Here is a 16258-nt window from a genome sequence, read left to right on the forward strand (position 1 = left end):
CTCTCAAGATTTCTCAGCTAAGAGCGTGTCTATGCAAAAAGTGTCACCCAAACCAGATTAGTCTTGACGAAAAATAAAACACTCCACACAACACGTTTCCCAACAACGTGTAAGGAAAAGAGCCCCCTGAGAGAAGGATGAATTCCAAAAGAAATAATCCTCTTCAATGCTCCCTTAATGACTTTTATTCTGCAACCTGATTTGGCAGGAACTTAGATGCCAACAACTTTGATAATTAAAGTCCAAGCTTCACAACACAGGGTGAGATGAGGGGAATGGCAGATCGAGTACTATGCAAAGTTAGCAGGGAAAATCAGGGCTTCGACACAAAGACCCTTGAAGAACAGGATAGATTCCTGAGTCTCATATAGAATCACCACCGAGCTGGTCATGGCCTTTCCCCTTCCTGTCCATGAGGCTATTTTTTAGACAGTTTGCTGCTTATTAAGAAGACTGTCTGAAAATTAGAGTGGGGCAACAAAGGAAATTCAGATGACCTGTTTTACTGCATATCAGCTTCCGTGAGTAAAGGTTTGACCAATATAAAACAAAGATAATTGTGACTTTTATTCAGCTGTGTTACCTTCCATTAAAAAAAAAATAACACCTTGCTGTACACAGAAAGGTCTCTAGGGTATTTCCTTTGCTGACTGACATCTGGAAGATAAGCTGTCCCAGAAATAAAGGCTGTATTTACCTAGTCCTTGGTTCAGGATTTCTTGAGTAATCCACCCCTTAGCAAAGATCTCATGTAAACTGGGTGAGCAAAACTGATTCCCATCTTATTGCAAATTCTCCAAGAAAGACAGAGTCAAAATGGCACCACAATGTTTTATTTAGCCTGCAAACAAAATGAACAGGTGAGGACTTCTGAAGCCGAACCATGCAGGTAATAATAAAGGGACACCAAAAGGTATTAACAGCAAAAAGAAAACCAGTTAACAAAAAAAAAAACAGAAAAAAGTGTTTCACATTTCACAGCAGTCCTTTGGCAGTACTGGTAGGTGTTTCTGCTTCCAACAGCAGGGATGTGAAGAAAGCCCCTGGTTTTAGCAAAAGGACAACCACATTTCTCCCTGGTAGCTGACATTTCAAGTCACTCCACACCATACTGCTCCACGCAGCAGGCTTCTGTAAGCCTGATCCCGTGGGAGACCCTTAAACACCAATAACAAGAGGGACAGTGCAGACAAGTAAACAAAGTTTCCAGTAAGGCATCAGGAGACGTTGCTGGCTGGGCCTTTCATTTCACCAGCTCCAAGAAAAGTTTTGATTTTCATTTTCCAGCAAGCCCAATAATTCAGAAGCTTAACCAGCAGGCTCAAGTCAAAGGATTGGAAGACAGTCCCACCTCTTTTTTTTTTTTTTTTTGGTAAATGTTTCATATAAAACATGAAATAAAGTTCTACTTTATAAAAAAAACTGAATATCTTAATAGTAAAAATATATGTTTGTATTTCTTTTTAAAAAGATATTTAACAACAATGCTTCAGAAGACTTAACTTAACCCCGTCCCCACCGCCTGCCAGTTGTCCACCTGGCACAGATACATTAAGGCAAAGGATCCCAAAGAGGCATGTCCACCTCGGCCCTGGGCTGGAGATCAAGCCGAACACACGCCGCTCCTTGCAGGTCAACAGAAAGGCTTTTCTCTCATGTTCACCGAGCCATCCTGCATCCCAAAGTAGACTCTCTCGGCCATGTTGATGAACAGGCCTGTGTCCACCACACCTGCAAGACAGATGACAAAGCATTAAGATGCAGCTTCCTAAAGCAAAAAGAGAACCAAGAATCACAGAGTCACCAGAAGCAACTGTCATAACGACAGTTATGGCAAACGACAAATCTAAAGCCTTCCTCTTCTCCAGAGCAATGAAAATCGATTCCGATTATCTTTATTTTTTCTTGCCTCCCTTTCTCCCCTCCCACCTTGGCTTTCGAAGAAGCATGCATGGCCAAGCTTTGCCCGGCCTCAGGCCTTTGCTCATGCTGTTCCCTTTGTGTGGAACAGCCACCTTCTCATGTTCAAGCTCTTCAAGGGGCTGGTTCTTCTCTGTCCTTACAACAGAGCAGGTGGCAAGTCACTTTCTTTTTTCTTTTTTTTTTTTTTTGAGTCAGACTCAGTCTCACTCTGTCGCCCAGGCAAGAGTGCAGAAGCACGCTCACAGCCACTGCAGCCTTGACCTGCTGGGCTCAGGAGATCCTTCGGCCTCAGTCTTCCAATTAGTTGGAACCACAGGCGTGCATCATCACACCCAGCTAATTTTTTTATTAATCTCTTGTAGAGTTGAGGTCTCGCCAATTGCCCAGGCTGGTCTCAAACCTGTGGGCTCTGGTAATCCTCTCACCTCTACCTCCCAAAGTGCTGGGATTACAGGCATGAGCCACAGTGCCCGGCCAGCAAGTCACTTTATAAAGACCCTCCATAACTACTCTAAGAAGCCCCCTCTCAATCATACTACCAGCCTTGAGAGATTCCTGAACAGAGCAGGAAGAGACACTGGAAAGCTATATATGTGATAAAGAGCCCACATCAAAAAATAGAAACAACTCCTCAAATAATTAAGAAAAAGACAGACAATCCAACAGAAAAACAGGCCAAAGACTTGAACAGGTACTTCACAAAAGAGGCTACTGAAATGGCCAACAAACATTTTTTTAAAAGGTACTCCAAAGCTGAAAGGGAATGCAAATTAAAGCTATGAGTTACCACTACACACCAGAATGAAACTTGCAAGGATGCAGACACTCATACACACTATGGTGGCAGATGTGTTGGCAAAACCATCTTGAAAACATTTGTGAGGACATTTTCCAAAGCAGAATATATTCACACCCAACCACTCAGCAACCCGACTGCTACATATACAGCTGTATATACATATACAGTTAGGCACACATATGGCCATCCACAAAACGTATATGATATCAATAGTTGTACTTTTCTTAATAGCTAAAAACTGAGAATACCCAAATGCCCATCAAGAATAGAATGGATATATAAATTAGTCATATACACAGACAATGGAATACTATTTAGCAATGAGAACTAACAACCACCGGCAACCTTTTCCAAAAATATTTACATATACACACACACTACAATGAAATAACACAGGTCAACTATCAGAAAAAAGATGTGATGAACCCAGTGTGCAGGGAAATAGATACCTGCATATGTTGCTGACAGAAAGGTAAATTGGTACAAACTGCAGAGGGCAATTTGGTACCATCTAGCAAAAAGCCACAGATAACTTATCCCTTTACTCAGTAATCCCTTCTAGCAAAGGACTGGAACTATAAATGACGACAATATGGCCAAGTAAATTATGTGGTATAGCCATACAATGGCAATTGTTCAGGAAAAAAGAAAAGAACAAGGAAGCTCTTTTGTGAGCCAACATGTAATAATGCCCAAGTTGGGAAAAGCAGGAAACAGATACGCGTATACATAGTATGTTGTCACTTGTATGAAAAGGGGTGGTGTGTTTCCATTTGTGTGTTTATGAAAGACCCTCTTGGCTAGGCATGTTGGCTCATGCTTATAATCCCAGCACTTTGGGAGGCCGAGAGGCCTGACTGAGCCCACGGGTTTGAGAGCCGCCCGGGGAACTTGGTGAGACCTCGTCTCTACAATATATCAAAAGATCAGCCGGGTGCGGTAATGCATGCCCGTAGTTCCAGCTGCTTGGAAGGCTGAGGCGGAAGGATCGCCAGAGCCCAGCAGGTCGAGGCTGCGGTGGCCGGGAGCAACCACTGCACTCCAGTCGGGGAGACCGAGTGAGACTCCAACTCAAAAAAAAATAAAATAAAAATAAAAAAAGAGAGAGTGAGACCTTCTCCAAAGACCACACAACTCTGGTAACATCGGCTGCCTCCAGATACGTAACAGTCGCCTGGAAAGGAGGAAGGAGGCTTGCCACTCTTTACTTGTCACTGTGAATTACATAAAGCCAAACGGCTACACAAAACTATAACTTCCGAAGACGGCTCCGAGTAAACACAATGCAGCAGCGACTCATCTACTGGGAGGAAGAGCTGGCAGAGAGCGAGAAGCTGCTGAAGCACAGAGGTCCCGGGCACCAAACTATGCCTGCCTACTGGAGCTTCCCAAAGCCGAGCAGAGCAGCCACTCCAGGCCATCGTTCTCAAACTTTCTGAAACGCAAAGAGATAGCGTCCCTCTGACAAAAAGAGACAGTTCAACTGGGCTAAGGAAGGGCTCCAAAGTAGGAGCAGAGAGGAATGCACAGCAGTCTGAAGTGTGATCTTAGAGCAGCCACTCTTAGAGTTACTGAGATTCTAAGGCTGAGTGAGGTGGTTCACACCTGAACCCCAGCATTTTGGGAGGTCGAGATGAGAGGACTGCCTGAGCCCACGGGTTCGAGACCAGCCTAGGCAACTTAGGGAGACCCTGTCTCTACAGTAAGTCAAAAAAATTAGCGGGGTGTGGTGGCACGTGCCTGTGGTTCCAGCCACTTGGAAGGCTGAGGTGGAAGGACCACCTGAGCCCAGCAGGTCGAGGCTGCAGTGGACGTGAGCGTGCCCCTGCACTCCAGCCTGGGCGGCAGAGTGAGACTCCGATTCACAAAAAAAAAAAAAATTACTGAGATTCTAGAAGCAACTGACCCCAGTCGCTTTAGTGGAGGAATAAAACCCTGTGAAAAGGGCAGGGGACTCCGAATATGAACCTGGAGGAAAGAACCCCCATAAGTTCTGGCCCTTCAATAAAGAGTGGCTTATGCCTGGAGTCCCAGCGCTTTGGGAGGCCCAAGCGAGAGAGCTGCCTGAGCCTAGGGGTAGGAGACCAGCCTGGGCAACTTGGTGAACCCCTGAGCTCAATCCTCTCACCTCTTCCTCCCAAAGTGCTGGGATTCCAGGCCTGAGCCATTGCGCCCAGCCCACCTTACATGCTTTAATAGCTAGCCTCTTTTTCCGTCTTCCTCACTCTCAGTTCCTAAGAAAGCTGAACTTCTCTAAGATGTGGCTTCTCCACTGGTGGAAAACAAACTGTAGAGAAATTTTCCTCACAAAGGACATCCCGATGTCTCAGTAAGCCAAGAACAGTCTGAGCGGGAATGAGAGAGGTGCCTAATGGGCACTAAAGAAACCTGCTCACACAGTCCCAACACTGGCCCGGGATGTGGTTCCATTACCACCAGAGGCAGACCCTCCCCTTTCACTAACAGTGAGTCTGCATCTTCTCTTTCTCCTGCCTTCTGGGTTCTGCAGTTCTTCCACCAAAAAGATACCACTCAGCAAGAAGAGGAGTAAAATCTGGTAAAAAATTGCCAACAGATGACGAAAACAACAGACTAAAGTAGAGCTAAAGAATTAGCTCTTCAAACCTAGTATATTTAATTAGAGTAAATATTAGAGTAAAGCCTTTCTTCTTAGGAATCCATTCGTTCAGCAAACACCTCCTGTGTGTGCGGTGCACTGTTTCAACTTTTAACCTTCCCAACAGCTTCATTAGGTGGGTGCTATCAGCTCCTTTTACAGAAGAAGAAACTCAGGCACAAAGACATTAACCTACTGTTTAAAGCTCACGCTGCTAGAAATGGCAGGGCTAGGATCACTACCCAGACAGTCTGCTCCAGAGCCCGCTCTGCTAAACTGCTCTTACCTGCCCCATTAGCCAGTTCCAGACTCTCAGTCTCTCATATCCCAAGAGACAGATGCCTCTCAGGACTGCCTCCTCCTTTTAATCCCCTGGTATGAGCCCTGGCTACCTCCTCTAGCCTGGACTAGGGCTGCAGCCCCAGAACTCACCGCCACACTTCCCACCATGCCTTCAGCCAGGGCAGCAACCTAGCTCCTGCTCCATCATGCCCTGGCACAGCTGCACTAGCCTCACCACTGCCCCAGAAGTTCATTCCACACAGCCCGTCCTTAGCTGAGCACATGAGTAGTTAACGTTCAGGGTCTAGAGGCAAGCAACTCAGAGCACCCTTCTAGGTGCTGTGGACCCTGGGTAAATCGCTTAACCTTCTCTGGCCTGTGAACTCCTCTGTAACGACCTCATCAACATGGGAATCAAAGGGGACATTTTCCATACTCAGCCCAGTGTCCAGACTATGGCATGCTAAGGTCTAGGTCAAAAACAACCGGCACACCACAGGACTGCCTCATACTCCCCATAAGAGGCAACTTCTGTGCACCAAGACTCCTGGCACTCCTCTAGCAGAGTTCAGCACTTTCCACCGTATTTGTGGGCAGGCACGGCTTCCCCATGGCCATCCACAGATTTCCCTAGGTCTGCATCTCCGTGAGCACAGACTCCATGTCCCAGAGCTCAGGGCATCCTCCATAACACGTGGCATAGCATCTTGCCCGTGGCATACAACCAATGAACATGGGTGAAGGTGAAAAAAGCCCACAAAGAGGCTGCAGTTCAGTTCCTGGAAGGAAAGGCTCTCGCCAGAGATGGCGGCCATATTTCAAGGCAAGCCCCTCTGCTTTTCCATCAGATTCAAGACTATCCCGCCCCAAACAGGCAGTGAAATACACAAGGAGCAAAGCTGCTAGAGAAGCAACAATTATTCCGGGGACGGGAGGAGGCAAAGGAGGCGAGGTTAAAAACCTCACACATGGTATAAAAGAAGTCCTTCTTTCCAGTCAAGGCTTACAAAAACCCTTGTCCATTGTGCCCTCTGTGGCCAGGATAGGGGACAGCATGAAGGGCATGAGCTTGTATGCCCAGTGAGCACCACTCATGTTACCTGGGATCATTTTGATAGCTGTGTTCACTTCACTCCATTTGTGTACCCGGTCAAACTTCCAGTCCAAGATAAAATTCCCATTATCTGTCACCACGGGACCCTAGAAGATAATTTTCCACAATGACCAAGGATGTAGATACTGATAGGCAGAGAAGGACAGACTGATAGGCAGAGAAGAAAGTGAAGGTGATAATCAAAGACAAATATCTACTTCAACCAGCTTCTGCTTTGTGCTTTCTCGAAGGTGTGCTGTGAAGTCAAAATGAGCAGGCTATTTGGAGTCAGAAAGACTTGGATGTGAGTCTCTTTTTGTTTTGTATCTGAGATAACACAGCCCCCGCCCCCTTTTTATTTGGAGCTGGAGTCTCACTCCATCGCCCCAGGTTGGAGTGCACACTCACGGGTACCCCAGCATCAACTGACTGGGCAAGGTGATCCTTCCACTTCAGCCTCCAACTAGCCGAAACTACAAGCACGCGCCACCATGCCGGCTAACTTCTTGATTTATCATAGAGACGAGGTCTCACCAAGTTGTCCAGGCTGTTCTCAATCCAGTGGGCTCAGGCAATCCTCTCACCTCGGCCTCCCAAAGTACTGGGATGACAGGCTATAGTCACCGCACCCAGCCAATGCAGGCCTCTTAACAGAAGCACTGAGCCACTGATTGTTATTTCCATGAGTTCCGCCTATGTGAACGTGTCGCATTCATGAGCACATTCCTTTCTGATTTTCAGTTCACTGTTCTTACTTCCTTAAGTCACCACTTGGCTAACAAGGAAAGGGGCAGGAAATAGAGCACAAAACACAGTAGGAATCCCAGCAGCAATGTGGCCTGCAGATAAGAACTCAAAGCTAAGTTCTAACAACTTCCCCACTACACACTGCATTTATTCCACATGCCAACAATGCGAACAGCTCTAAGAGCACGTCCGGTCACTAGGATCAGGGCTACAATATTTTTAATGCCATAAAAAAAAAAAAAAGAGGGAAATAAAATCAAAATCAAAATGTACATATCAAAATTAAAAGGGGTAGAGTTATAGATCTTTTCTTGACTATATCTTCCAAATTTTTAATTTACACATGAGACAGTTAGCTTTTGAATTTTTTTTTTCTCATTTAAGTGTAAGAGGGGAAAACAGTTCTGTGCAACCTACTTTAGAAGTTGAAGAGAAAAATGAATTATCAGGACTGTCTGGAGAGCATTCCTGGAGAAGCTCCTGAAGAAACTTTATTTCTTGTCATATTTAACCACAGAATACAAGAAAGGAGGAGGAAAAGAGAAAATACCACGAAACCTAAAAACGCTCTGTGCTGGGTACTGTGGCTCACACCTGTAATCCCAACACTTTGAAAGGCCAAGACAAGACTGCCTTAGCCCAGGCGTTCAAGATCAGGCTGGGCAACTTGGCAAGACCTCGTCTCTACAATAAATTTTTTTTTAAATTAGCAAGACGTGGTGGTGCACACCTATAGTTCCAGCCACTTGGAAGGCTAAGGCGAAAGAACAGGTCGAAGCTACAGTAGCCGTGAGCATGCCACTACAATCCAGCAGCCTGGGTGACAGAGTGAGATGACAGCAAGGGAGGAAGGGAGGAAAGAAGGGAGGAAGAAAAAGTTTTGCCTCAGCAAACTTCCCAAAGTCAGTGTTTAGCAGCTGAGGCCTCCCGGCACAAAAGTCAGATTACCTGAGGAATGTCAGACCTCAAGGGATAGATACTCATTCCATCATTGGTACAGAGGATATATACAAGGTATTTAGTATGATCTTGTCGCCTGGTGTGGTGGCTCACACCTATAATCCCAGCACTTTGGGAGGATGAGATGAGAGGACTGATTGAGCCCATGGGTTTGAGACCAGCCCAGACCTCATCTCCACAATAAATCAAAAAATTAGCCGGGTATGGGGGTGCGTGCCTGTAGTTCCAGCTACTCAGAAGGTTGAGGTGGAAGGATCACCTGAGCCCAGCAGGTCGAGGCTGTGGTGGCCGTGAGCATGCCACCGCCTTCCAGCCTAGGCAACAGAGTGAGATTCCAACTCAAAAAGCAAGCTGGGCTCGGTGGCTCAGCCTGTAATCCCGCACCTTTGGGAGGCTGAGGTGAGCAGATTGCCTGAGCCTGCGGGTTCAAGACCCACCTGGGCAACTTGGCGAGACCTCATCTCTACAATAAATCCAAAATCAGCCGGGCGTGGTAGCGCGTGCCTGTAGTTCCAGCTACTTGGAAGACTGAGGCGGAAGGATCGCTGGAGCCCAGCAGGTCGAGGCTGCGGTGGCCGGGAGCGGCCACTGCACTCCAGTCTGGGTGACAGAGTGAGACTCCAACTCAAAATAAATAAATAAATAAATAAATAAATAAAATAAGAAATAAGTATGGTCTTGTCTATATGAGCTTCAGTATAGTCACTAACATAAGGACAGACATAACTAAACCCAACTCTCTAAAAACAAACAAATACACCCATTAAGAATAAGTAAATAAAAGCCCGCTGCCCAGAAGGGAGGACACTGCACTGAAAACTGGAGTGCCCTCCAGGACACCCTGCCCACCCAGACCACTCACCGCCTTGCTGACGGCCATTCGGAGTTCCACCACACCCCCAAACTTCCGGCTCACAGCTCGGCTCACTGGGACATAGCCCATCGGGATGACCTCGATGGGGATTCCCTTGTGCCACTGATCCCCGAGGTTCTTTGAGTCTTTCCTGGAAGAAGTCAAAAAGCACAACAAAGGCACATAAGCTCAACGGTACAGACAAAAACCAAATTCAGGAAGGAGGCTTCTCAGATGGTGGGAGGGCAAGGAGAGCGATTGTGGCAGCGGACACCAGGCTTCGGGCATGTTGGCCGTCGTGCTGTTTAGGAGAAAAGGTATTTGAAGTAACTAGGACAAAAAGGTGAAAATCAGACATGGTTGGCCGGTGGGTGTATGGGTGTTTAATGTTTATGTTCTTCCTACAGCTATATTTCATGATAAACAAACAGGCATACATATATGTATCCGAAATGAACACACTGGGCACAAGTGCCTTCTGTCAGACCCACTGAGGAAAGTCTCAGTGCCTGGTCAGAGACTGTCCACAGCACGGGTCACATGGAACACCCTGACCTGGGAGGAAGCAAGGCTCGCTGAGTCACCACCCACAGCAGGACACACTCTGCCTCCTCTGAGGCGCCCCATGAGGCTCTGATGCGTGGCCCAGGAAGGCATGCTCTGCTGACAGGGTGACGAGCCGTTTCCTCCCCCTTGCACTAAAGCCACGAGATAGCCTCAATAGTGCTGACTCCGATCAAGAGGGGTGTGATCAGCCAGCACCCCGACCTTCAGCCTGGAAGCAGAGCACGAGTTCTCCTGGACACTGCCCCAAGTCCTAGCCACTAGCCTCAGAAAGTCAAGTCCATCCATCTCTCCACTTCCTCTTTCATAAAATGGAGGTGAGGCTTGGAGATCCAGCCTGCCCCCTCGATCGGCAGTTCAGACTGCTGGGAACTGTACCTGAAATCAGCAATCACAATGAAGCGTCTGGCAAAGCCAGCCACGATCTTCTCCTGGGTCAGGCAGCCTCTGTGGGTGAGAAAGCAGCAGATAAACAAAAAGCTGAATTTGGGAACTGGGTCAGATACAAGAACCCAAAACCCACTCAATCCTTGCACTTAAAGAAAAACTTAACTTTTAATTTTTAAAGGGACAGCCTCCGTTCCATCAAGCTGTTTCTAGTAAACGGAGTATAGAAACACTGGCCTGTGCCTGGGAGAAACCTAGAAAGCAAACAATGGTTCCCATTCAAGCCAGGCATAATCTCATCCAAGATGCATCTGAGAGAAAGCACTGTGCTGAGGGTGAAGTCATCTGGCCATGGCATGAATGGGAGGACTACAAGCTGAGGAGAGCAAGCTGGGCACAACCCACCCTATGGACTAGATGAAGGGTGATGGAGTGGAGAGAGCCCAGGACACTGAGTTAGCAGGTCTGGGTCCAGGCCTACCTCTAGTGGTTAGCAGCTAAATTATCTCACATCTGCAGCTGAGAGGATTAAACACCACATATAAAAATTTTATAAACAATAAAACATGATTTTAAACAAATGCTGCATCATTCAGTAGCTGGCTTGATGGCAAGATCCAGCAGAACAGGACTTTCACCATTCCCTACCCCCCAAATCAGCAGTGAGAAATGCCTAACTAATGTTTTCCAAATGAATGAATAATATCCATAACTGCTCACAGAAGTGAGCACAGCTTTAAAGCAAAGGTCACACACTGATGCCCACAGACCTGACAATCTAGCCCAATACTGAAACCAGCATTTTGGTTTGGCCTGGACGGTGTTTAAAGTGTGGATCAACAAAAGAACACAGATCCACTGAGAGCTCATTAAGATGAATGGCTCCACCAAAGAGGCCAGGTTCCTCATCACCAGACTGCTGCAAGGGCCAGAAAGGCTGAGCTGGCGCGAAGCCCACCTGCTACCACCATCCTAGTGGGCAGCTGACACTCTGTTCACTCTGTATCCATGCCGCTTTTGTCAAGGACTGGCTGGCAGATACCCTTCAGTCAGGAGTCCCCCCAGCACTCACCCTCCGCCCTTGATGAGATTGAGGTCGGCATCTACTTCATCAGCACCGTCAATGGCGAGGTCAATCTGTGCAGGGCGAGTGAAGACACAAAGCCACTCAGCACCTCTGGAGGTCTGTGCTAGGCCTGACTATGTGACCGCACCTCAGGGTCTTGTCAGTGCCAGCAGGTCCCATATTCCCACTTGATGCACGGAGACACAGAGGCTCCAAGAGGCCAGACTGAGCCACGAGGCAGAAGGGAAGCCCCCCAGGACCGCGAGTGCCACCCGTCAGCTCTGACCCAACCCAATATCCCTCTGCTCACTGACGGGCTTCTCTGTGGACAGCTGAATCACTTGGGGCAAGCGTTCTCAGTGTGGGTAACACCACCCCAGGAGGCAAACCCTGGTTCTTGGAGGGGGGCTGAAAACCCTTGCACATCAGAATGGCTTTTGGTCCTCCAAAGGGCCAGTACAGCCTATCTGTCCTATTAAATTCCATTGGGGGAAAAAAGAAACTGATTCAGAAATCTCTGTGCTAATTGTGGGTAAACGCACAGGCAATTTCATTTAGACCAAGTTCAAACAATAGTATGTATAAGAAGCTAAAGTGTTTCTGACTTGGAAATTATTTGAGGCATGCCCACGAAGACCTCACCTGTCTGGGCTTGCCCACTCCCTCTATGAGAAAGTTCCACCACCAGCCCCAGAAGCAATCCAAGGGCGAGTTAATCCGCCTTTCCAAAATTGTAATCAGGAAGTTAAATATTTCTCATTTGTGGAATTGCATGGACAAGGGAGGACCCTCCAGTAGATTTTTTAAAGCTGCAGTACGCAGAGCACAAGTTCTGCTCACGCTGAAGCTACTAGGCTGCTTGGCACGGCCGACGGGGCACAGGGGCGAGGTCCACAGAGTTTTACCCAGGGCATGCTCGCGTTCCTCCTTTCACAGACCCAGGCCAGTGGCAATTCTCGGGGGTATGCAAGGTGCAATCTTTCCTTTCTGGGCTCCAGGCCTACCTTCACCCCAAACCACTCTCCTCACCATCACTCAACAGAGGAAACCCCCCACACAGCCCTTTGACAGCTCGTCCCGGAGGCCCATGGTACCACGGCCACGGGAGCTACAGACCACCATCAAGTCCCACCCCAGCCTGGTCTCTGGGTGGTGAGACGTTACCCACGGTTCCAACCCAGCCTCGCTCACCTCTCCCCCTCCCCCACTACATGCCAGCACATTCCACTCCACCCTAGTCAGCCCAGCAGTCTGAGCAGTGTCCACATGCACCCACACGCACGCATGGAGCTGTTCCTGCGGCTCCCATCCACCCCATTCTGTCCTCCCCTGTCCCTGCCACTGCCACCTAGACTTTGCAGCTCAGCTCAACTCTGCCTGTTCCCGCGAACTCTTCTAGCTAGCACCGCCCTGGAGCCAGAAACACCCATGTTCACAATCTGGTTCCACACTCACGAGCAACGTGGTCTTGGGCAAACGACTGAACTTCTTTGTGCCTTTTCTACAACCATAGAATGGGAAAATTATGGCAGTTCCCCTCAAGAACACTGGAGATTACACAGTTTAGTGCAGGTGCAGCACACAGCACAAAACCTGGCAGGTAAGAGGGGCTCAGAAAGTGCCAGCCAGGATGCCGTGTGGTGCTGTCTGCTCTCAGCCACTTCGGTCTCCTCAGAGCTGCGTCTTACCACATGTGTGACAACGGTCTTACCACAAAATTTCATTGTAATCTGTCTTCAAGTGTCACTGCGGCCCTGGATGATTTCTTCTTTCCCCGCGAAGTGGTAAAGCTCCGCAGACCGGCTCATCTCGACCCCTCTGTGCAACGAGTTTGGGCCCAGCCTTCACTCGTCCACTTCCCCCCTACTGCATTCATGCAGGGAATGTACTGGAAACAACCCACCTCTCCACTTGGGACCTCAGTCAAGACTGACGCTTACAGTCCCAGGAGAAAAGTTAGCAGACTGACTGACCTTTTCCCTAGACCTGACAAGATATCCAGGACACAAACAAGGGACAACCACAAAAAAAGAGAACGGAAAGACACAGCCGTCTGACCCTTACCTCTGGGTGTCGATCCAGGTCACTGAGGGTTAAGCCATGCTGCAGGATGAGCTGGCGGGCCTGCGGAGGACAGGAAAGGCACTCTTGGTCATTCTGACCCTGGGCGCGTGGCAAGGATTCTCAGAGTTCTTTGGGATTTAACTATCTAACTCTGAGTCCTCACGAGGCTTGCTCCCGAATCCCAACCTATTCCACCAAGAGGTAGGACACCCAGCCTCGTGAACGGCAAAACTGCTAGCTCAACCTAGGAGCAGGAAAAAGGCAGACAGCACACAGTGAAGACTGCTCCAATCCCAAGTTCACAGCATTTCCTCAGGGACTTGCAGCTAGAGACAATGCCGTGGCTTCCTCAAGCTTCTGCCAACACCCGTGTTACAAAAATTCCTAAAATACAGACCCAATCCACAAAATACTAGAAACATTTTTAAAACAATCCAACAATATGAAAGAAGACTGAGGAAGAGCACTGTGAATTGACACGGAGTGGCTTCCAGGTCATACTGTTGGGTAGAATACACACAACTCAGAGGGGCTCCATAAGAATGCAAGAGACTCAGAGCGCCAGCCTAGGAGGGTCTGGGACGTTTGTGGAAAGGCCAGCACCATCTACCTTCTAGCCATGCCTCATTGCTAACCTTTTCAAAGGCTGACAAATAGGGGAGCGGTGGTTCCGGCCACACATAGGCAGCAGCTGGAATAAAGACACTCTGAATCTGTGCCTTTGGACACCCAAGTCCTAGGGAAGAGGGCTGTGTTCCTGTCACTGCTTACAGTATGCAGAGGAGCCAAAGGATGGAAAACTTATTGCAAAGGCGTGCCTTGAAAACATCTTCTGCTTAAAATGAAAAACACCCACAATTAAGAATCAGAAAGCCTAGGTTCTGATCTTAAATAAACCAGCCATGCAGCCTTTGGCAAATTTTCTCATCTATAAAAAGATGGGGACAAATGAAATGACCAAGGTCGACCCTCTCTAACAATAAACATAAAGACCCTGGAATTTGCACCATGGGGGCCTTACCTGGATCCTGATTCAAACAAGGATATTTTTATTTGAAATATTTACTACTTTATACGGTATGACAATAGGAAAAATTTGAACCTGGATTTTTATTTGATGTTATTAAGAATTATTGCTAATTTCTTTAGTATTGTTGTGATGTTTAAAAGATAGGCCCCCACCAGGCATGGGGTCTCACATCTGTAATCCCAGCACTTTGGGAGGCCCAGGTAGGATGATAGCTTGAGTCCAGGAATTTAAGGTCAGCCTGGCCAACACAGCAGGACCTCATCTCTACAAAAAATCAAAAAAGCAGCCAGGTGTAGTGGCACTCATCTACAGTCCCAGCTACTCGGAAGGCTGAGGCAGCAGGACCAGGACTTCTTGAGCCCAGAGTTTGAGGCTGCAGTGAGCAAAGATTGTGCCACTGTACTCCAGCAACATAGCAAGACCCCATCTCCACAAAAAAATAAAAAACTTAGTCAAGCATGGTGGCATTCTTCTAGACCTGGCTACTCGGGAGGCTCAGGTGGAAGGACTGCCTGAGCCCAGGAGGTCGTGGCTGTGATGAGCCATGATAGTGCCACTGCACTCCATCCAGCCTAGGTGACCGAGTGAGATCCCGACCAAAAAAAACAAAACAAAACTCTCCATTGTTCAGAGACATATGAAACGAAACATATACAGTGAAATGATCTTATGTCTGGAGAATTTGTTTCAAAATAACAAGGGTATGGATACTGAGGTACAGACGAAACAGGATTATCCATGAATTTATCATTGTTGAAATTAAGTGCTGGGTACATGGAAGTTCATTTTATTGACCTCTGCCTTTTTAAACTTTGTGATTTTCCATGGTAAAATGTTGGCCAAATAAGCAAATTAGTAAGATTTTGTTCTTATTAAAGAGAAATATTCAGCCTGGGCAACACAGTGAGACCTCATCTCTATAAAAAACACAAAACATTTGACATGTGTGGTGATGCATGCCTGTAGTCCCACCTACTCAGAAGTTGAGGCAAGAGAACTGCTTGAGCCCAGGAGTTGGAGGCTGCAGCGAGCCGTGACTATACCACTGCACTTGACTGTGGGCAACAGAGCGAGACCCTGATTCAAAAAAAAAAAAGAAAGGAGAGAACTATATACTGAAAGGGAAAATAACAACAAAAATAGTACTGCTACATTATTTTTTAATTCCTTTATTTCTCCAAAAGTAGCAGTAGAGTAACCATCCTAATTCCAGATGCTGAAGTTATAAAAATCACTGGGAAGACTAGCCGTTGGTGGCTCACGCCTATAACCCCAGAACTTTGGGAAGCTGAAGTGAGAGGACTGCCTGAGCCCTCGGGTTTAAGACCAGCCTGGGAAACTTGGCGAGACCTCATCTTGACACACAAAAAATCATTGGGAAGGTCTGGAAGGCAGCCTCCAAAATAACCCACAATAATCCTCCCCTCCTGATACTCATGTCTTTTAGGCATCCTTTCCCACATTGACCCAAGTTTGGTCTGTGTGACCAATGGCACACAGCAGAGGTGATGGAATGACACTTCTGGGATTAGTTTATAAAGAACCCTGTGAGGCCAAGCATGGTGGCTCATGCCTATAATCCCAGCACCTTTGGAGGCAGAGGCAGGAGATCGCTTACATAAACCCAAGAGGTTCAAGACCACCCTGGGCCACCTTGCCTCCACAAAAAATAAAAAAAATTAGCCGGGCATGGTGGCACAAACCTGTAATTCTAGCTACCAAGAAGGCTGGGTTGGGAGGATCACTTTAGCCCAGGAGGTTGAGGCTGCAGTGAACTGTGATCGCGTACCATTGCACTCCAGTCTGTCTGGGTGATGGAGTAAGACTCAAAACACACACACACACACACACACACACACACACACACACACAC

General features: G+C 47.6%; 1 protein-coding gene across 1 annotated transcript in view; it reads right to left on the bottom strand.

Moving 5' to 3' along the window:
- Positions 1-823: 823 nt before the first annotated feature.
- The window catches only part of LOC103270066 (ribose-5-phosphate isomerase), a 34938-nt gene continuing 19503 nt past the window's right edge, over positions 824-16258 (bottom strand). The window contains exons 6-11 of the mRNA XM_021717379.1: positions 13356-13415; positions 11298-11362; positions 10217-10285; positions 9284-9425; positions 6722-6821; positions 824-1731 (exon numbers count right to left, since the gene is read on the bottom strand). Coding sequence (XP_021573054.1) covers positions 1634-1731; positions 6722-6821; positions 9284-9425; positions 10217-10285; positions 11298-11362; positions 13356-13415 — 534 coding nt within the window. The 3' untranslated portion in view covers positions 824-1633. The remainder of the gene's footprint in view (positions 1732-6721; positions 6822-9283; positions 9426-10216; positions 10286-11297; positions 11363-13355; positions 13416-16258) is intronic.

Source organism: Carlito syrichta, unplaced genomic scaffold, assembly GCF_000164805.1.
Source record: "Carlito syrichta isolate Samal-C Ts95f unplaced genomic scaffold, Tarsius_syrichta-2.0.1 Scaffold309722, whole genome shotgun sequence".
Taxonomy (NCBI): domain Eukaryota; kingdom Metazoa; phylum Chordata; class Mammalia; order Primates; family Tarsiidae; genus Carlito; species Carlito syrichta.